Source organism: Mus caroli, chromosome 11, assembly GCF_900094665.2.
Source record: "Mus caroli chromosome 11, CAROLI_EIJ_v1.1, whole genome shotgun sequence".
NCBI lineage: Eukaryota > Metazoa > Chordata > Mammalia > Rodentia > Muridae > Mus > Mus caroli.
Window position 1 is genome coordinate 60,872,965 of NC_034580.1, and position 21,666 is coordinate 60,894,630.

The window sequence follows — 21,666 nt, forward strand, 5'->3', positions numbered from 1 at the left end:
TGAATCTATGTGGTAGCAGCCCATGTTAGCTCAATCACCATGCATAACAGCCAGTGTTTTTTATTCTGTCACATATATAAACTTACAGCCCTTGAGGGGACCACTCTGTACAGGAAGAGCCCACTTTAAGAGAGCCTTCTTGACTGACAAGCCCACCTTCCATACACAAACCAACCTCAGAATCTGCCTCTTATACCAGGCCCCTGTATTCTGGCCATATTCCTCTGATCCTATCACCCCTGGGATGGTCCTAGGCTCCAGAACCCAATAAAATAACTCACCAATCCTAGGTGAATTATTTGCCTCACCCTTTCCTTCCCCCAGAAACCACAATAGGGGCTCTTACCCACTACCTCCCTTTTCCTTGCAAAACATAAATGTTCCCTGCATTGACTCGTGTAACATGCCAGGTGTCTTCCTGCTTGGAAACTAAACAAACACAGTTTGTAACATGCTCTTCTCACCCTAATTAAAAAAAAAAAAGCAAACTATACATCAAAAAATGTGTCCAGTGTTTATGGGTTACCAGGCCTACCAATGGAGGACCATAAAGCCTTCCCTTTGTGGTGCTTTTTCTACAGGCATCTGTACCAAACGACCCACCAGCAATTCTTTCTCTTGCCTCCAGCTCCTTGGTTAACAAAACCTTTCCTGAATGTACCAAAACTGGCTGCAGCTTCCTAAGGAACCCTGTTGACCCCGTGAAAATCATCCCCATAATACTTTGCAGAGTCTTTGTACAGTGCTGGAGCTTCACCCTGGCAGTCTCTTGGATGTCTTTTTGGTAGGTGATGCTTCAGTCTTTCTCTCTCCTTAGTGTTCTAGAGCTTTGATTAGAGCTGCTTCAGCACTGTGCAGGGTCAGCTCAGAATCCAGGAGTGGGGCCAGGCTGGCTTCCTTGCAAAGTCATCTGGTACACCAAGGGCAAGAATTAGACAGAGGGGCTCTACCTTCTCTGCACATGGATATTTCTCAAGATTTAGAAAGGAGACAGATGGTGAGATTCTAGGGACAATGACTAAGATGTGACCAGGGGACTGTGAAGCAGGTAGATCTTCCATGCAGAGAACAGCGCTCCAGATTAGAGGATACAGAGCGAGGTGGTCTGGGTCTCTGGAATGGCCATTCAGATTCTATGTGTGATGCGATTAGCATGGCACAGAGAGGCACACAGGAGCCTGTAGCTCTAATGGCTTCCATATTGCACAGCGGGAGCATCTAGAGCAAGGGTGAAGTGATAGGAACTAAAATCTAAAATGAATTTAGTCCCCCTCTGCCTCCGAGGCTTAGATTCCACCATCAGAGTTGTAAAGGGAATTACATCTATGTTTATGGTCTCTAATGTTATTTACCACTTACTAGGTGCTTCTCACCCACTGAGCACCACTGTAGAAAACTACACAGACCATTATCTGCTGAACAAAGGAAGTGACAGGGCTGAAATTATCATGCTATCTGCAAGACTAGAGATGCCAACCAGCTGTTTTAATTTAATCAATGAATCAGCGGGTAGCAGGGGAGGGGGTGGTGGAGATATAAAGAGGTTTCCAAGCACAGCATCCCTGTAGCCTGGGATGCTAGTAGGTAGCCAGGACAATGATGTTACCTGCTAGTGACAAAGTCAACAAGATGTTGCTTGAACATGAGGCTCCACTTCTTTATTGTGTTCAGCAGAGATGCCTTGAAGGGTCTCACATCCACTCGCATCCAGCCGTCAAACACCTTGGTGGGTTCCAGGCTGACCACCTCCTCATAGAGCTTTTCATAGGAGTCTATCTGGTCTTTGAAGTGATGGAGGAGGGGTGGGTTTTCTGGAATGCCGTCTTCAGCATGGGCTTCTATCTCTTCAGGTGTGAGGACATGCCCATAGAGCAGAAACTGACCAAGAACCTCCTTCCTATCCTCCACATACAGGTAAGAATACTGGCTGAGGGTATTTCTATAGCCACAGCAGAGGGTCATCATATTCTGTACCCTCTCCATGAGCACGCTCCGAAGACCAGCTAAGTCAGCCATGTCCTCTAGGTCACCCTGCGGGAGTGAGATAACAGCAGGGAGGTTAGACTGGTGCTTAGTGGGATCACATAGATGTGGAAGAAGGCAGATGTCGTCATTCCAGTACCTGATAGTGAGGAGAGCCACTGTGTGGGGAAAGCCGGGGCACGAGGGATGGCATAGCAAAAATTCTGGTGACAAGACTCTGGACAATGTCATACAAGCCTCCCTTCACCCCAGAGTCCAGAGAAGGGTGGAAAACTAATTCTGGGGTGACAAGGTTGAGCTGTGCTTCAAATACTGGGGTGAGTCCAGGCTTGCATTCTGGAAAACAAAGCATCAGAATGATGGTGAATGAAGCAAGGGGACAAGGCACTATTTCCTGAAACCTGGATTCAGACATTTCTTTACAGTGCAGAAAAATACAAATGTAAATTTTGCCTATAGAGGGGAGGGGGCAGTCCTGTAGTGTTTCACCACAGGGAACTGCTGACATTTTGAATGAACTCGTTCTTGTGTGGCCCTCTCCTGGGTGTTACAGAACATTTACTTTTCTTGTCTTGTCCTTGAAGAGCACACTCCAATGACTGACCAACCCAAGCCATAGAGCAGAAAATTCCCTTCTACACTCTTAACACCCTGTCTTGGTGCAATGCTGCTTTTCCTGAAGAAGAGACTGAGTTGCCAACCACCCCACCATCCCAGCATCCATCTCATGAGTGGGGGGTTCTGTGCACACACATTCATACAGGAACGAACAACAAAAGCTACAATCCTAATTTTTCTGTTCCTTTTCTATAAACATGGGGCTTACTTTAATTCTGTAGTCTTACCGTGATAAAAATTTTAAAAACAGCATAAATAATTCACAGATCCCTGATTACTTGCTAGAGGAAGTTGCCTTGCTAGATTTAAGTCAAAATATAACATGGAGCACGGTGTTCTATGTATAAGGCAAACACTTAAAGTTTTATCAGTAACCACTGAGTGTCGTGCATCTTTTGACAATAGAAATAAATGGGAGAGGGTTGTGGGTTGGACAGTGTGGGCAAAGGAGTCCCCCTGACTGAGCCGCTGCCCTCTTATTGCCTAGAAAAAGAGCTAAATCTCGATATGTAACTAAATTCTCCAGCTCTTCATGGCATTAGGTATAGTGATGTGAAGGTAAGGTAAAGTGGGAAGGGACCTCAGAGGGTCAGGTGAGCCTTTGCTATACATTTTTCTTCCCTTTCTATAGACTACAGCTTGAATATGATGTGACTCTCTTGACCATAGAATGAGGTCAAGACCTCGGAGAATAGCAGCGCAACAGGATTGGAGCAACCTGCCAGAAAAAAAAAAATGGCAATTCTCATGGACTATGACTTGAGGTCGTTGGACTTCTTTATCCCTTAAGCCACATTTTGGATGGAGATTTGGTTGCCATAGGTTGGCCATTCACGTTAGGTAAAAAAAAAAACACAGGGTCCTCAAAGACGCCATTTAAGACTAAGATCTTATTTTCAAAACCACAGGCATCAAATATTGTGGGACTCAGGAGAGTTTCAACAAGCATATTTTAACCTAAAGGAGACAACTTTACCAACAGCCTTGCAGGTTTGATCTCTGGGGTAGAGCTGAAAGAAAAATAATATAAAACAAGACAAACAGCAATAAAATCCTATGGAATTCATCTTGAATAGGTTGGACATCACTTGTCTGAAATGCCTGGGGCAAGAAGAGCATTGGGCAGCACAGACTGCTTGTGGAGCTTTCCTAATCCAACATCTCCAATGGTCTGAAATCCAAAATGTTCAGAGCTGGGTTGGTATCTCAGAGCATTTCGGATTCCAGATCATTGGTCAGGGGTGCTCAGTGGGCAGTCACAGTGTGTTGCACATCATTGCAAAATAATATATTAGTAGATAAATCTGCATGTGGTTTACGGCATTTACATGATTTGAAAGGATATTGGAGGGCTATGGGACTTTTTGTCACATGTGCTGGTCTGAGAACTAAATCTCTACATCAGATAAGATGCAGACATCATTACTACAGGAGGAAAATGGCCTGGCTTCCTCAATGGGGGTACAAGCCAGTCCTTTAGGAGGCAAGTTGTGTGGGTGTTTCTTAGTGTGGTAGGTAGCATGTGACCTGCTTATTATGCAAGATTTCAGCAGATTTGATGAGGAAGCCAGCCAAAAGACATAAACTTGCTCCTACTTAGGGAGACAAAAATGATAAAATGGGCCACTTCACTGTCCCTCAGCTAGCTAGTATCTATAAAATGTGTGTATGTGTGTGTGTGTGTGTGTGTGTATTTGTTTGTTTGGAGACACAGTCCTTCTATGCAACCCAGCTGGCCTGGAATTTGTTATGTAACCCCTGGTGGCCCCAGACATACATTTCCCCTGCCTCTGCCTCCTAATTGCTAAGATTACTGATATATACCTCCACACCTGCACTTAAATTTTACCTATAATGCTTCAGCTCAGGTGGCTATAAAGTCCCTGTGCAACTACAAAATATTTACCACTCAAAGAATTTGGAAGGGCTATATTTTGAAGAAAAGGTATTCTTCTGTTTTCTGGTCTCCATGGAGGGAACATGATGCTGGTGATCTTGAGGAAATATTGCCCATCCTTTTGTTTACAATCTCATCTTCCATCAGAGGGAAAGTGGCACACCAGGCCATTCCGTATCAAAGTCAGACAGCCACTAGTCAAGGGTGGAGTCACTAATCTGAGATGCCCTCTGTGGACACTGCCTGTAAAATGGCTGTGTCTTGATCCTAGGGCTAGTTGAGGACTGAGTGGGAGGGTGCCCAAAATTTCAACATCGGAGAAGTCAGTCTAATTCAGTGAGAAGAGAACTGCTATGTTGGTAGCTAAGAGCTACCTCTTGGGTTTCAACATCTGTGGTTCATGCCCCAGGTTCTAGAAACTGATATCCCAGAGTGGATTGCTGTGCTTCTTTCATTTGGAGCAGCCCTGATTCCTATAGGTAGTGTTTCCAGCTAATGATACCATGGGGTTGTTTATTGCAGACATACTGAGCTGAGCACGGTTCCTGTGTGCACCTTCAACTTGGGCACCCTCTTTCACAAGCTGGGTAACGGGATTCATGTTGGCCTGCTAATAGTATCTCTGCACTCAATTTCTCTACTTGGTTGGTCTTGACATTAAATGCCCATCTCAATTTGACCCCCTGCCTTCAAAATATTCCTTTTGCTGGTACAGTTTGACTCTTTCTTCAATATGACCGTTGCTAGACAGCCCAGAATCTACCAGAATGTGAAAGTCTAATTTAATTTTCAGTCTTGAACTTTTCTGCCCTTTCTATCTCACCATTCACTAGCCAAGTTGAGCTGCTATAAGAGTGTTGACTTTGGGCACATTACCATAGTTTGTCCATCCTAATTCAAAGCCCTTACTTATATCTAATAGCTTCAGAGACAGCTCATCACCTTTTAACATTCCTTTTCCTTCTGAGAGCTGTCTTCTCCCTTGCTTCTTGTCTCCTTTTTATACATAATTCTGTTTCCCCCTACTTTACCTGGCAACTTCAAACCTCCTGTGTTTCTCAAAGGACACAGAGATAGAACATGGAGAGCTTGAAGGCACAGAACATCCCCTCTATCTGCTCATGAGTCAAGTGTGGAGGAAGGCATCCTTAGTAACCACTTCCCTCTGCTCCAGCTTCAGCAGTCCTCTCCTGGACCTTTATTTTGGTAGAGTTCTCATTTTGCTTTTGACATGGGCCTTATAATCTTGCAGCCTGATGTGTCATGTGATGTTTAGAGTCAGGCATCTTTTCTCTTTGAACCACCCTTTGCTCTCTATCACTCATAAAATACCCAGCACTTTGGCCACTCTCAACAAAGTTTACTCTAATACAGCACGGATTGTTGCTGCCATCTGCCCCGTCATAGCCTGTAGCCATCAATCGATAGGTACCAGTGTTTTCCAATAGATATTTGAGAGAACACTCAATGGCAAGAAAAAATCCATCCAACAACATAGAATCAATGTAGTTCACGTAAGACTTCCAAATGCTGGATGCTGGGTCTGCTGCAAACAGAACCAGGTTTTCCTACAGAAGAAAGAAGACAGGGTATAAGCCATGTTTAGCAACACGGGAGAACTGGCAAAATCACCACCAGTAAGAATGCACAACAAAAGCTTTCTGCAAAGGCTTTGCTGTTACATGTCCTTAGTCTGTTCTGTCAAAGAGGGATATACATTGATGGACAAGAATATAAGTCCATTCCGTGAAGAAGATGTGGGGTCATATCTGTCCTTCAAGGACAGGGTTTGGCTGTCTTCTCAGGGAGAATGCTGAGGAACGTAGCACATTGAGTGCTTTGCCAACCCTCACTGCTCATACTACTAAGGGAGGCGATCAGAGCAGGAGATAGAGTAGGCAGAAGGAAGACTTGGATTCGAGGATGCACAGTATTTCCTGGATAATCCTTTGAAATGGGCTGTGCTCTGTGGTTGGCATCTGATATTAATTAAAGGCCTTTCGTTACACTGAGTGATTTACAAAACAAACCATACAAGCAATCTCTCTCTCTCTCTCTCTCTCTCTCTCTCTCTCTCTCTCTCTCTCTCTCTCTCTCTCTCTCTCTCTCTCTCNCTCTCTCTCTCTCTCTCTCTCTCTCTCTCTCTCTCTTTCTCTCTCTCTCTCTGTCTCTTGCTCTCACTCTCGTTCTCTCGTGCACTCTCTCCCTCTCTGTGTGTCTCTGTCTCTCCTCTCCATCCTGGATCCTCTTCTCCCTCTTTCCCCCTCACTTCCCCTCTATCTTTCTTCTTGACCTAGGGTACCCTAAGTATCACCATAGTAACAAGGTTTGGACATCAAGGAGAGGGAGCGTATTTATTCAATAATTCCTAGCACAGGCAGCCATCTGCTTTTCATCATTTTCATAATTATTAAGACTATACACCTTCTTTCCAGGGAGCTGATGTTTTCAGAGAAGGCAGTAGGTAGCCCGGAGAGGTGACTCTCTAAAGTGATTCATACTTAACCCCTTGAGGAAACACTGCCATGTTACAGATTCCGATAGAGCTTAGTGATTTCACGATCCTGCTTTTAAGTGTCACGGTTCTAAAAATTTTAAGATGCATTACCAATGCCTTTACATCCTAAGTAGATTTAAGGTTTTCTTAATGACTTTAAACCCATCATTATGCAAATTATACTACGTGATGATGTGCAGTGGCTCGCAGGTGCTAGGATGTATGTTTTACACTAAGTAACTGGAAGGCTTATTTTATGTGACAAACTTCTGTTTCACTAAAGAAAAAGTCAGACATAGAAAACAGCAGATTTGGGAGTTATTAGATGAGACCATTGTAGTTGTTAAACAACCAACCAACAAGGAAGCCAAGCATGTATTGCAGACACCTGCAATTCTAAATCTCAGTAGGTTGAGTCAGGAGGATCAGGACTTTGAAAACAGTCTGGGTTAAAAAACAGGGAGACCCTCATCTTTGAAACACAACAACAACAAAGCAAAACAAAACTGAAACTAAAATAGCCTCTCAAATCTGGTGAAAAGGAGATCCAAAGAGCTTGCAACCTCCAAGTGGGGTGATTGCAGTGAGAATCCACTTAGGCACATCATAGCCAAACTGAAAACTGAGAAAAGATGAAGCATCCATTAAAAGCAACTTGAGAAGAGGCATTACATCACAGAGAAACAAAGACACAATTATGGCTTGCTTCTTTTGGGACATAATGTGGGGGATGAAGACCAAGCAACAATGGATGTAAGAAAACAAGCCTGCACAGGATTCTAGACCCAGTAAAGCTGCCATTCCAAAACCAGGTGAAGTCAGGACACATCCCACCCAAAGCCGAGCCAATGTGTCAACATTATGCCTGAATTCCAGGAGACTAAAGAAGATTCCTTAGGTCTAAGAGGGTATGGATAGAAGCACAGATCTACAGAAAAGAATAAAAAGCATGACTTGACAAGTGTATTGTGTGTGTGGAAGAACACTATCAATGTTTCTAAGCTATTTTTACAAAGAAGATGGATGAATCACTTATAATGTAGTCATCAATGCATTTCCCTATTATTTTCTTTAAATTTGTATTTATTTTTGAATATTTCACAAGTGCACATGATGCATTTGAATATACCCACTCCTCATTGATCTTCCTCATCTTTCTCCCACTCCTTTGGACACCTTCTCTTCAATAAGACTTCCGTCTACTTTTATCTCTTTCTTCTTTAAGATGTTAATGAGAAAAGTCTAGCAGTATTTAATATATTGGTGATTGGATGTGCTATTTTATTACATTTAATATATTTATATAACATAGATGTCATATAATGAGGGCGTCTTAGTTTTGTTTTCTATTGCTGTGATAAAATATCCTATCCTTCCCCCCCAAAAAATCAAAATAAGCCCTTCCTGAAAAACTACCACCAAGAAAAACAAAAGAAAACAAAATACCCTCCCAAACCAATGCAGTACATACATACATACATACACCCTGGAATGCAGGCGCGCTCATACTCACACACACTTACAACCTCCAGTTCATCCTTGTGTGGAAGCCAAGGCAGCAGATGCCTGAGGCAGAACATTGTGGAAGAGCATTGAATCTGTGCTTGCATGCTAATGCTCCTAAGGTTACTTCCTAAGGTTCCTGCTGTGAACCCAGCCTATGAAACTTGACCCACCCACACTCACGGAAGGTCTTCTTCCTACCTCAAATAACCCCCTTCACAAAATTCCTCACAGGCTTGCTCAGAGGTCAGCCTAACTGAGATCATTGCTCTTTGAAACTCCCTACCTAGATGAATAAACACTGAGTCAAGTAGAACATCCAAGCTAACCTTCATGACAGGGAGGGGTTAAATGGACCTGCATCCTCCAAGGTCTCTACAGCTCAGGATAAAACTGAGTGGAAACCTAGATCAGCTTCTAGAAATGGAAAGGCAATAGTGTAAGAGCTGGAGCCTCAACTGAGCTGTCAATAGGATGCTGAAAATGATGTGTGAACCTACAAGGACATGGACACAGAAAATCAGAGGGGAAGGAAGAATCAAAGCAAGTGGGAACATAACTGAATTAAATTCCATTACCCCTACACTGCACATAGTCAGTCCAAACCTCCGACTAAAAAATAGTCTTGTTAGCCCTATGAAAGCATTTCTTGGGGAGATGGGGGGGGGGAAGAGAAAGAGAGAGAGAGAGAGAGAGAGAGAGAGAGAGAGAGAGAGAGAGAGAGAGAGATGGTGCAACACTTAAGAGCACATACCGTGCTCTTAGAGGACCCCAATTTGGTTCTCAACATATACTTCAGGTGGCTCACAACAAAATGGAACTCGAGCATCTGGGGACCCATTGCCATTTCTACACTCCACAGGCACTGGTGCACACACCTACACATAATTCTTTTTAATATCTATGAAATTTCCAATGCATTTACCATATAATGGTTACAAAGGGAAATGTTTTGACTGTAGAGAAACAAGTAGATTGAAGGTATGAGTTTGGGGAGATGGACAATGCAGATAATAATAGGAACCAGGAGGGAAGGTTACATTATTATCAGAAAAAGGCAGCCTTCAAGATGAAGGAGCATCATTGGAAATCAAGAGAGACTTTTTTTTTTTTTTTTTTTTTTTTTTTTTTTTTTTTTTTTTTTTTTTGGTTTTTTTCGAGACAGGGTTTCTCTGTATAGCCCTGGCTGTCCTGGAACTCACTTTGTAGACCAGGCTGGCCTCAAACTCAGAAATCTGCTTGCCTCTGCCTCCCAAGTGCTGGGATTAAAGGCGTGTACCACCACTGCCTGGCTCAAGAGAGACTTTCACAATGATGGTACATTTAGTTCATCAGGGTGTTATGATGACAGTTATGCCAGCAGAGCTCACATGAAAAACATTTGATAAAACTAAAGTATTAAACAGATAAATCTAAAACCACAGAGATTTTAATATTCTATCTATATCAGTTGGTAGAAAAAAATAGATATACAAGAACAGAAAGCATCCTAAAGATCCTAACAGAACCATCACATCTCATTTGGAGGATGCCACACCCAAAATGGAAGTACAGACATTTGCTATCAATATTCCAGTGTCCAAGAAATCCTCTCCAAATTAGGCTGTGGTCTAAGATATAGAACAAGTTTCAGTTAATTCCAAGTATCTCTTTGACCATTGAGTTAAATTAGACATCAATTCTATTACAATATGCAGAGAAGCACCAAAATGAAAGGAAATTAGAAAACACATTCCTAAATGACCATTGAATTAATGAAGTGATACAAGGAAAATATTTGAAGCCAATAGTGACATGAGGCAGATTAAGACTGTGGCATGAAGGCAAGACAAGGCCAAGAGGGCATCATCAAAGGAAGAAGGAAAGGCCTAATGTCAGGATACCCAGTTTCTATCCTGTGAGTCTAGAAAACAATATATAAGCAATACATCCTAAAATTACAAGATCTAGGACCAGATGAAACTTTTAAAAATAAAGTAAGAGAGTTCTTCATCTTTCAAAGGCAAAATTTAGGAACTTCTTCATGTAATTGGTCATCATTAATATTTATGATGGGGCATCTTAATTGTCCTTCAAACCACACTTGTATAGAATGGTGATTTATTCCTGAGTGCTGGCATGAGTCCATGGCCTTTTCAATAGTGTTGGAGATGGTGTTCATTTATCTTTCCCACTGTTCACAGTGAAGCTTCAGTTGTTGATTGTGGGATATGGGACTTCCCTGACCACAGTACAGTAAAAAAAACCTCTGCTGTATAACTGTGGCACTGTGATTTCTTTCTTTTGATCAAAGTCAGGGATGCCGTGGCACTCTCTCATCTGTCTGGGCTCTTGAGTGGTAGATCATAAGGATAATGTAGTAGAGCCACACCAGGCTGTATGGGCAGCGGTGGGTGGTTAGTGTAGTGGGTGATTTGGGATTTTGTTTTGCTTTCTCCTTCTAGTTTGAGGAGTTGGGTGTGAGATGGGTTAATTTGACAGTGTTAGTACTGGCTCCTTGATTTGGGGGTCCTATTATCTATTAGCTTTAGTTATTTTACTATTAGTCTAGAGTTTTATTCTTGCCCACAGAAGATTCAGCAACTATTGATTATTCTAATGCACAGATTCCCTTTTAATATTCAAATACCCTTCTTGATACAGTGTCTAAGCGGTCAGTTGTTACCTGGACAAGAGCGTGAATCTTAAGGCCAGATTCCTGGATGAGACTGTAGTATTTTTCCACGTGATCCTGCTGATCATCCAGAGAAAGGGGGCATTCTTTTTTCCCATCTTTTCTCTTGAATATTGGAGACACCCATGTTTTCATGATGTTTTGAATCTCTTCCACATTGTCTTTTGTCTTCTGAATTCTTTGTTCCAGGTCATGGATGCTATTGGTTATTTGCATAACATAATCCCAAATGCCTGCTCCCCAAAAGAAATAGAATTAACTAAAATGGCATATGGCGGTGGCAAAGCTGAAGGACTGTGTGCTATGAATGACAGGATCTTTTGCCTACAGGCTTTAGGAGACTTTTCTGTATAGACTACTTCTTTATCGGCAAAGTACTCCTTTCCGGTCATATTAAAAAGTCAGCCCCTCCCATAATTCCAATTATATAGGATGATAAACAAGGAAATACTTAGCTACTAAGCACATAGGAATTTCAATTGTTAGGAAATATCAGATCAATTTAATATTTTTTGATTACTCACATTTTGTTTATAGTAACTTGCAATGTGTTGTATGCTAAAAATGCTATCCTCTTACATATACTGGGTAAAGTCCTAACACATTTAATGGAATCTTCTGGGACTTTGATGAGTTGATTATGATCTTCATTTTAAGCTCTTAATTTTCTAAGGACACTAGTGTTCATTGTTTTCCCTACTGCATCATTATTTACACTTCATTTTAAACTTTATGATGGATTTTTAAAAAACATAGCCAATCTTACATGATTTGGGTTATACATATCCTTCTGCCCTTCCACACACTCGAACTCTTTGATGGTAATATACCACATGTCCCATCTTGTCCCGAGAGTCCCTCACAAGCTCACAATCAGCAATAACTAAAGATTACTGGATTTAACTGGAAGACGCCAGAGCAGTAAATGTGCTGTTTTCTTCTTTTCTGTGTTCATATGGTAGTTTAATAACCTAAACAGCAATGGTGGCAATTAGAGTTTTCATTTATAAAGTGCCTGGCATATGCAGGAGAACATGGGGACATATAGAACCTCCAAGTCCCTTGTGGTACGGGTTATAGAAGTTTCTATATTGACAACTTACATCTGGAGAGAAGAAGGACGAAGATGGACTGTCTGTGTTTCCCAGCTTGGGTATATATCTGAGAAGAGGTTGGTTTTGTGTTTGCGACTCAGATCAGGGTCCAGGTGGATAATGGGGGCGGGGGTGTCTTTTAACTTCACTGGGTCTTTCAGTGCCCATATTCCTTTCTGACTACAGATTGTTCTTTCTTACCTTCTGTTTTCCAGCTCAGAGTCTCCTCTGCAGCTCTCAGGCGGAGATCAATATTTTGCAGTTCTTCCTCCACTAGTGGAAATTCCACCTCCAGCAGAATTTTTATAACCTTGTTGTACCAATTTGCCATCAACTCCAAGTTGGCCACAAGCTGACGATAGAATTCCCTGGAGGAGAACATGGCTGCTGCGGTCTCGGGGATGGTTTTCACCTCACTGGGCTGAAGATAGTTCATTTCTTTCAACACTGAAATCAGCTGAGCAAAGAGGCAAGCATGAGTAGCATCTGCAAGTAGATCAACAAGAAAGTGGCTGTGTCCATGAAGGACCCTTAGAATCTTGGGGGCCTAAAGACCTTGAGCCTCTTGCTAACCTCTGTTTCCTTGTTCCTTCCATGCAGCATCAGGGCAGAAGGTTCAGAAGAGAGAAGATAACTTGGAGGGAAGCCTAATGGTCAGAAGTATAAAATGGAAGACCAAGAGGAAGGGATACTGAGAAAGGAGCCTCTGCCCCGAAAGTTCAAATTATCTAGTAACATCATAGACGTTAGCGCTTGCATGCACACACCTTATGATGTTGTACCATGGCAAAGTTGTTTAGCAATGTCTTTCTGAGGAAGTGTTCCTCTCATTATGCAACTCAGGTTTGATTCCCTACTGTGCAAATTCAAATACATTGGTCAAGCCTAGAGAAATCATGAACATGAATATCATAAGAAAGTAGTGCAACCTGAGATTCATCCCCCTACAAGAGAGTACGGAGTATAATAAGTTCTTTCAAGTCGTATTTGAAATTATTTTTAAAAATCTCTAGACCCTTGAAGTCAGTGGAGTGAAGTGACTGTTTCTGGGACCCCAGGGGTAGTTACTATCACCCAGCTGACCTGTGGGTTAAAGTTGACAGAGAGCTGCTTTGTGTTGGGGTCACGATGCAAAAGTGGTAGGGAAAGATTGGACTGTGACTTTTCAGATACCGTCTGACACCAGTCCTCATAAAGTCTTCTCTCATACCTGCAACAACCAGAGACAACAGCCACCTCATAAACAGACTGTGAACCCCTCGCTCCTTGCCCTACTCTGTAATGAAATAATCTGGAGAAACAGCTAGTGTCTGATCCAGCTGGGATGTGCTAGCTCTTTTAGGGGCCCACTGATCTTTGAAGGTGGTTGTAGGCATAATGTTATTGTGTGCAGTGTAAAACTTACCTTTATATATTATTCCAAGTCTAATTTCTCTATCCCATTATCTGGTTTGTTAAGAATCTCCTGTCTCATATTTGTGGAAACAATGCTCTCCATTTATTCTATGCCTTGTCAATAAAAGCTGGAAAAGCCAATAATTAGGCAATAGAAAACATATGCCAGGACTTCTGCCAGCCAGAGGAGGAGAGAGAGGAAGGAAGAGAGGAGTCACCACAAGGAAGGGGTCCAAAGCAACATTAGCCCAGAGAGCCAGACCAATACACAAGTGCAAGTATCTCAGTGATTTGGGCTGAGAGGTAGCCAGACTGTATTAGAGGATAGAATAATGCCTAGTTATTGTGCTTTTAATTTGCAAATAAATCTTGGTCTCTCTGTGTTGTTATTGGAAAGCTAGCCAGGATAAAGAAAAACAGTCACTGTATTAACTTACTGCATACATTTCTAATAATATACATTCTTTTACAGGTGGTGCCACTGCAATCAGAGAAGAATAGAAAGATTTCAATGATCTTTGGTGGTGGGAATGGAAGCTTTGTCTTACCTCCAGGGACATACAGAAAAAGATATTGATAAACAACTGCACTCACACTAACCTTTGAGTAGCTGGTGGAATTCATTATTCAGTCATTGCACATTGACTGGGTACATGCCATGTGCTGTGCTGGGAGAATAAATTCATGAATTAATAACTCATGATAAACCCAGCTAATGCGGAAGGGGGGCGCAGGAAGACGAGTATAACACAGTACAGCAAAAATCAGTGTTAGAGAGTTGCCTTGGGTGTCAGGCATCAGATGGCAGGGATAAGGTGATCAAAGAAAGCCTCGTGGGAGAGATGATGGAGCAAAACTTGACTCAGTCTCCTGGCTGAGCAGAGGTGGTGTGATCAATCCCATTGGAAGCCATGGAGAGGTGTGGAAGTTGGAAACAGCCTGACTGAACTGGGAATAAAGGGTGAATGGTACATTGTAGACTGGAAGGAAGCAAGAACCTGGGAACAATGGGGACCCCTGAGAGGTTTTCAAATGAGGCTATAGTGACATCATTGAATTTGGCTAGTGTGTGCATCAAGGGATACAAATAAGGAGGGCTGTCAGGAAGCTGCTAGCTACAGCTCAGTCTGGAGCAGATGTAGGTTTTGTTTTTGTTTGTTTGTTTGTTTGTTTGTTTGTTTGTTTTTTTAGAAGAATCCAGTGATGAAGATATGAAAGGGTAAATACATTTAAGATATTTACAGGGTAAAGGGTAGATGTGTGGATCCCTGGCAGGTAGAGGAGCCCAGGAGTCCACTTGTCTAACCCAATGACAAGCAGTATCAGAATTTGAGCTTTTATGCCTATACCTTACTCTCTAGAGCCAGGAGAAAGAGCAACAGCAAAAGAAAAAGGCAGAGCCATATTAGAAGAGGTAGCTGTAGACCCAGAACCTCTAAAAGATTCACTGGTCTCCAGAGAAGACACAATTATGAGCCCATGTGAAAATACCATTTTTCTTATGCTTTCTCTCTAAAAGGATGAAGAACATATTTTGGAACTAAGTTTGCTCCTTGCAGTATAAACTATTGCTTTCTGTTTACTAAGCAGCAACTGCCAATTCTAGGCTTCTCAGAACACCACTCCATCCCACAAGGTTCATAGACCTAGGAAAATGACACTAGGAACATATTTGTGTCCTGAATACAGCCACATTCTCCCAGAGACTTGTTCTCAAGGCCCTGTAATACTGTACTCACAAGTAGCGGGGCTATACCATACACAACACAATGAGATTTCATAGCTGATGTGAAATATGCCCTATGAACAGCAAAAGGCATGGATGTTGGGGTGTAGCGGTGAGGGGGTGTGGGAATGTGGGGGTGAGGGAGACTTGGGGGTGGAGTAATCTGAAGGAAGATGCAATCCTAGAAGCTGCTTACTCTTTTAGCAGGGAGAGCAAGTCTTCGTATTTTTGTATCATTCGCTTTCCTTCAGCAGATTGCAAGTACCTATCAATTCACAAGAAAAGGGGAGAAAAAGATATACAATTAGAAAAGGCCAAAATATTACCATCTATCAGGCTACAGGCTACAGAGAAGTTACTGATAATTGGGGTCCTGAGGCAGGATCATGGTCCCAGGCCTCCCTGGGACAAATACAGGGATCTTGTGCAGCTCAAGAAATAAAACAACACTATCAAAAGAGAAAGAGACTGGAGATGGAACAGCTTTTTGGGCTAGTTTTCAAAAGGCCTTGAAAGAGATTGCATTCTCCTCCCTGAACATCTTCCACAGGCCACTAGGGGGCAGCCACACTTTCTAAAATTCCTGCAGAACCCCAAATGGCAGGGACAGTGTGATGTCTGTTGCTGTGTTTCCACCAACTGCTGTCCTGGCTAAGCTGGTCATATATACACCAGGTAGATGAATTTTCACAAAACATGAATAAAAAGAAAGTTGAGGGAGGAAAGAAAAATTCTAGGTGATGTTGTTTTCTGTGTATGAAGAAAAACATCCTTAAAACATTACCTGTATGTATATGTGCTTATCACAATGCTTCATATAATAATATATAGGTAATAGATACATGATGATCAGTAGGTAGGTAGATAGACAGGTAGATAGATAGATAGATAGATAGATAGATAGATAGATAGATAGAGACAGGCAGAGATTCCCTTTCCCTAGATAGGTACAAACAAAGGGTTTCTAAAATCTATCTAGGAGGACACTTATTCAGAAACATTGCTATTCCATGACAATGTTTGAGGCCTGACCCACCTCTCTCCTTCTAAAATGTACACACACACACACACACACACACACACACACACACACACACCTGTATGCAGAAAGCATCCACAAACACCGTTTTCTCTCACATGCATGCCAGAGGCTCCTGCCTGGATGCTGACTAGGCTGAGGACCACAGAAGAGAACAGAGTCTACCCTGCAATACTCTTAGCCACAGTGTTTCCCACCGCTTTTGACACTGGCTGCTATAGTAAATAAATGCCCAGTTCCTGGGAAAAAACTGGCGAAGTCTCTTTAATTTTCAAATACCTTCACACTAACTGCATGGAGTCCGTTCTTTGTCCTGCTAGCAAAATAAGGCAGCTTATTGCTAAATCCTTAACGTTCATCTTCTCCATATGCCAGCACAGGTCTCTTCATATGATCCCTAGAGCCTTCCGCAGAACCCTCCTCACTCCTGCAGAGAAAGCACTGTATTTCTTTGTTCCCTTTGGTGCTGAATGGGAGCAGTATCTCAGAGTGCTCCGGACCAGGCAGGTGGCTTGTACCTCATATTCCCGATTTCCCTCACATCCTGCAGGATTTCTATAGACCTCACAATGGCCTCACAAGTCTCAGACTCGGATCTGGAGAGCCTGAGGCAAAGATGCACACAGTTTACTTCACGAAGTGTCAGGCTACGCTGCCTAGTGGGTCTGAGGGGTCCTCAGACGCAATGCAATGATGCTCTCATTTCACTTTTTGCTAGAAAGCTACAGCATTCTCTCTCTCTCTTTTTTTTGCATTCTCTTTTTATTATGTTTTTAATTTTATGTGCATGAGTGTTTTGCATGTGTACATGCCTGTGCAATGCAATGATGCTCTCATTTCACTTTTTGCTAGAAAACTACAGCATTCTCTATATATATTTTTTGCATTCTCTTTTTATTATGTTTTTAATTTTATGTGCATGAGTGTTTTGCATGTGTACATGCCTGTGCACTGGTGTCAACAGAACCACCTGAAGGCATTGGACCGAGAGCCATCTAGCATATAGTGATGTTCTTTATGGTGGAAACCCCAGGGATAAAAATTAGCTGAGGTGGGGACTCCATTCCTGGGTGCTTCTTAGGAGCTGGATGCACTGAAGCCTTTGATACTACCAACCAGCAGCTCATCCCTACCCACTACTCAGCCAGCCCTATTCCTTCTGTCCTTTAGCTACCAAGGGCATCCTTTCCTGTCTCTGCTTCTTAAGAACCAGACCTATGACAGCCATGCAGTTTCTATGCCTGGAAGCAACCTTGACTCCTTCTTGCATGTCTTCTGTATTTGGCTCTAAGGCAGTGACTCTCTATCTTCCTAATGCTGTGACCCTTTAATATAGGTCCTCCTGTTGTGGTGATCCCCACATACCCCAAACCATAAAAATATTTTCACTTTTCCTACTTCATTATTGTAATTGTGTTGTTGTTATGAATCATAATGTAAATATCTGATATGCAGGATATCTGCTACATAGGATAACTGATATGCAATTCCTGTAAAAGGGTCATCTAACCTCCCCACCAAGGGTCCTTACTGCTTTACACGGGGCATGTCTGTGAGGTGTGGGTCCTCAGCCCTACTCCTGGTCAAATTCTCTATGTCTAGGAAGTATTGAAAGGAAGTGTGACTGGAAGCTCTCTCAGTTATTTCTTGGCTGTCTCTGGGACAGGGGGATGGGACTCACTTCCCTTCTTTCTCCCTGGTTTCTCCATATGCAATGTGGAAAGCTTACCCAGAACAGAGAAGAGATCAGCTCCACTCCAATCTCAACTGCTCATGTGGAGACTTCATGTCTGACTCATGACCCAGAAGTGAGGTAGTGACTGAACCCTACATTCGCCTCTGTCTCACATCTTGAAAGACATTTAATCTTGCTACCTGAGCCCAGGGTCTCTGTGGACATTCCTGACTCTAAGGAAAGCTGTAATGCCAACAGTCAGCTTCCAAATCCTTTGCCTTTGTTGTACTCGCCAATGCCAAGTGCTTTGAACAGGATCGAGGGATCCTACAAAGAGGGATCAGAGGAAGGTTGCCTGCCCCCAGGCAGGAAGCATCCTAACCCAATGTTTCCTTTCATGCACTGCTAGCAGCCGAGAGTCTTCTAAGACGCTCAGCTTCTAGGACGAGTCACGAAGCAGGCTCATATTTCCCTAACCTGGCTACTGTCAGTCACCAAGTCAGAGACACAGAGTCCCAGCACAGATTCAGACTTGACTGGGGAGGCCAAGAAGCTGCATTTCTAACACAATCTTCACAGCACATTTGGGAAGCAGTCATTATTTCCCAACTGCCTCAGGGATGTGAAGAATTCTTTTCCCAAGAAGTAATGTTGAGGCCTCCATAGAATGTGAGGCCCCTGATTAGTTGTTCTCTGGAAATCATCTATGGGGCTAAGCTTAAGTTAATCCCAAAGGACCCATGACTGGGGTGACAGAGCCTACAACATAAAACAATGGGCAGATCGTGTGTGTGTGTGTGTGTGTGTGTGTGTGTGTGTGTGTGTGTGTGTATGTCTTAGGTGCCTCTCAAGAATCAGATACTCACAGATGTGGTATGTTTTTGAAGTTGCCAAAGGGACCCTTGACGCGCTGCCTCAGCTCCTGTGCCCAGCGGATGCCGCCAGCCATAGTGGGCATGTTCTTGTGCACGGGAGAGAACCCTGGAGACATGAACAACTATCCTGAGGCAAGGGGTGGAGCCCCCAGCTCCCTCCACCCCAGGAGAGCCTTCTCTAGTTAACCCCACATTGCTGTATCTATTTCCAGACAGAAGTCAAATGCTCTGCTAAAGAGACCTTTGGGAGAATACAACAGCTCAGAGAACACGGGTGCTTCGCCCAGTCCTCCTGATTGAATTGGTCTAGTGGCTGGTCATAATTATTTTTTAGGACACCTCAAGAGAGTTTTACATGAGCATTGAGGGTCGAGGCAGCAGTCTTAAACAGATAATTTCATCTCTCTGGGACTCACTTTTCTCATTTAAAAAAACTGGGGTGGCATCTCCCTTGCTTAATAACAGCCAAAGGTTTCTTCGAGAATTCCGTCAGGTTATAAATGGACAAGCCACGTGAATAATGAATTATCTCAGCAGCCTGCATATTATGATCTTAGTCCACATACTGAATTTACTTCTGTATAAACAGTTAACACAATTTAGCAAAGGTGAGATTTCATCTACAATCAAAACCATTCAGCTTCTCTGGTAAAATTAAAATTGTCCACTCTCTACTGGCATTTCTAATTCTCAGTTGGAGCTGAGAGGGGACAGTCCCTTTACCTCATCATGAGCTCTATTGCAGAGATGTGACAGCTCCAGATTTTATTAGCTGTACACTCTATCTTACACATTTGAAAGTGGAACATGAGTTTGTTTCTGGCATGTTTCTCACTATACGCATGGCATGTGTGGGGGGTCTGGGTGAAAGGTCAAAGAATCAACATTAGAGGTGATTGGTTTCAGCATGAGAGCCAGACTCTACCAAAGATACAAAGAATGGCCACCAAAGGTCTGTGGCAAACAGCTCCAAGGCTGGGTGGATGGAGGAGATGGTGCTGAGCCACACACAGATGCCAAATGATGCCAAGGGATGCCAACTGTCCCTTATCAGCTTCCTACTAGTTTCTCCCTCCAGAGGCATAGTGGCTATGGCAGTGCAAGGGACAGGGAAGTTCTTTTTTGGGCTTGTAAAATGTACACTGAGTTATGATGACAATTAACTAGTGTGGCCACAGATCCATCAACTCACCCATCATGCCAAAGCCACAGCTGACCCCTGGTGGTCAAGATTTCACTGGTCTAGGTCACCCTGGCAATCTCAGCCTCCCACACTGGGAAATGAAATGCACAGTTCAGTGAACTCTACAATCACCCAAGATGATCTGGAATTTCCACCAAATGAACTATGCTGGTGGCTCTCAGAGGACATTATAGATCCATGTGTGAACAGTTGAATACAAGATGAGTGAGTGCCTATTACCCATCCCAGTAACAGAACAACACCCTGTCCATCCCCCTGGCAACCACCCTACCATGCTCTGCTTCCTTCTGGATGTGCTGACTGTAGATGACCCTCACAGCATCCAGTTCTGTGCTGAACATTCGGATGAGGGCCAGGTATTTTTGTGATACATCTTGTGCTACCAGGGGTCTTTTGATGAGGGTTCCTGTGATGTCCAGTAGCTGTAGAGAGGGAAGATGATAAGGATAGGCACTTTACCTTTCCAAGACAGCAAAAATTCTGCATCCTGTTTGATCTCTTCTCCTCCTTCTTATGTCTGAGTACATGAGGGATACACATATTTTATGGTGGAACTGTAGCTGTCCCACCAGCATGTGGATATCTGGAACCTTCCTCTTCTCCTTTCTTGGTTTCTTAGTTGTTTGGGGGAAGGGTAGGTGTAGTGTTTTTTTTTTTTTTTTTTTTTTAAAGAAGTTCTCACTGTGTGGATCAGGCTTGGCCTGGGACTCATAATCCTCCTGCCTTAACATCCTCAGTTCTAGGATTGCTACCCCTCTGTTTCACTACACCTAGCCTTTCTTTTTTCCTGCCGGGTATCTATCACATGTTCTTCTGTTGCAAGGATCTAAATTAAAGGAAAACCAACGACACCAGCAAGGTATACTGAACTACACACAGAAGATAGGACACAGGAGAGAGGTGGTGATGGAAAGAGACAGAAGAAGAAAGTTTCAGGAATCAGCTGCTATATCAGTCAGACATGGCAATTTGAGGTATTTTTCTGTACAGTAAAACCAGGGCCAGGTGTCTCCTAAATCAACAGAAAATAGAAATGGTTTAATGATACCTAGATCGGATTTTTCAACTGTGATGCTGCCTAAGGCTAAGCCACATAGGAATTCAGCTGTATTGGTATATGTGCTAGTCTTCTTAAACCCTAATCCAATTAAAACTGTGGTTGGCAACCTTCCTAGTCCTATGACCCTTTAATACAGCTTCTCATGTGGTGATCCCAACTATAAAATCATTTTCATTGCTACTTCATAGTTGCAATTTTGCTACTGTGATTTGTTGTAATGTAAATATTTTTGGAAATAGAGGCTTGTTGCCAAGGGATTGGGGCCCACAGGTGGAGAACCATTGAGTTATACTTTCTCATTTCTACTTCATACTTCAAGTCAGAGGTTCACTCAGACAGCAGTGCACAGCCAAACTTGGTGCATGGCTTTGCTTCATGGGACACTTTTCAAATGAGCTTTTTGAAAGAAAGAGAGAGAGAGAGAGA

At 42.8% G+C, this 21,666-nt stretch overlaps 1 protein-coding gene across 1 annotated transcript in view; it reads right to left on the reverse strand.

The window, feature by feature from the left end:
- The window catches only part of Dnah9 (dynein axonemal heavy chain 9), a 333,710-nt gene that overhangs the window by 269,479 nt on the left and 42,565 nt on the right, over positions 1-21,666 (reverse strand). The window contains exons 9-17 of the mRNA XM_021178488.1: positions 20,452-20,602; positions 18,968-19,082; positions 15,584-15,652; positions 13,350-13,476; positions 12,468-12,723; positions 11,164-11,405; positions 5,931-6,066; positions 2,123-2,319; positions 1,607-2,031 (exon numbers count right to left, since the gene is read on the reverse strand). Of these exons, the coding sequence (XP_021034147.1) occupies positions 1,607-2,031; positions 2,123-2,319; positions 5,931-6,066; positions 11,164-11,405; positions 12,468-12,723; positions 13,350-13,476; positions 15,584-15,652; positions 18,968-19,082; positions 20,452-20,602 (1,718 nt within the window). The remainder of the gene's footprint in view (positions 1-1,606; positions 2,032-2,122; positions 2,320-5,930; positions 6,067-11,163; positions 11,406-12,467; positions 12,724-13,349; positions 13,477-15,583; positions 15,653-18,967; positions 19,083-20,451; positions 20,603-21,666) is intronic.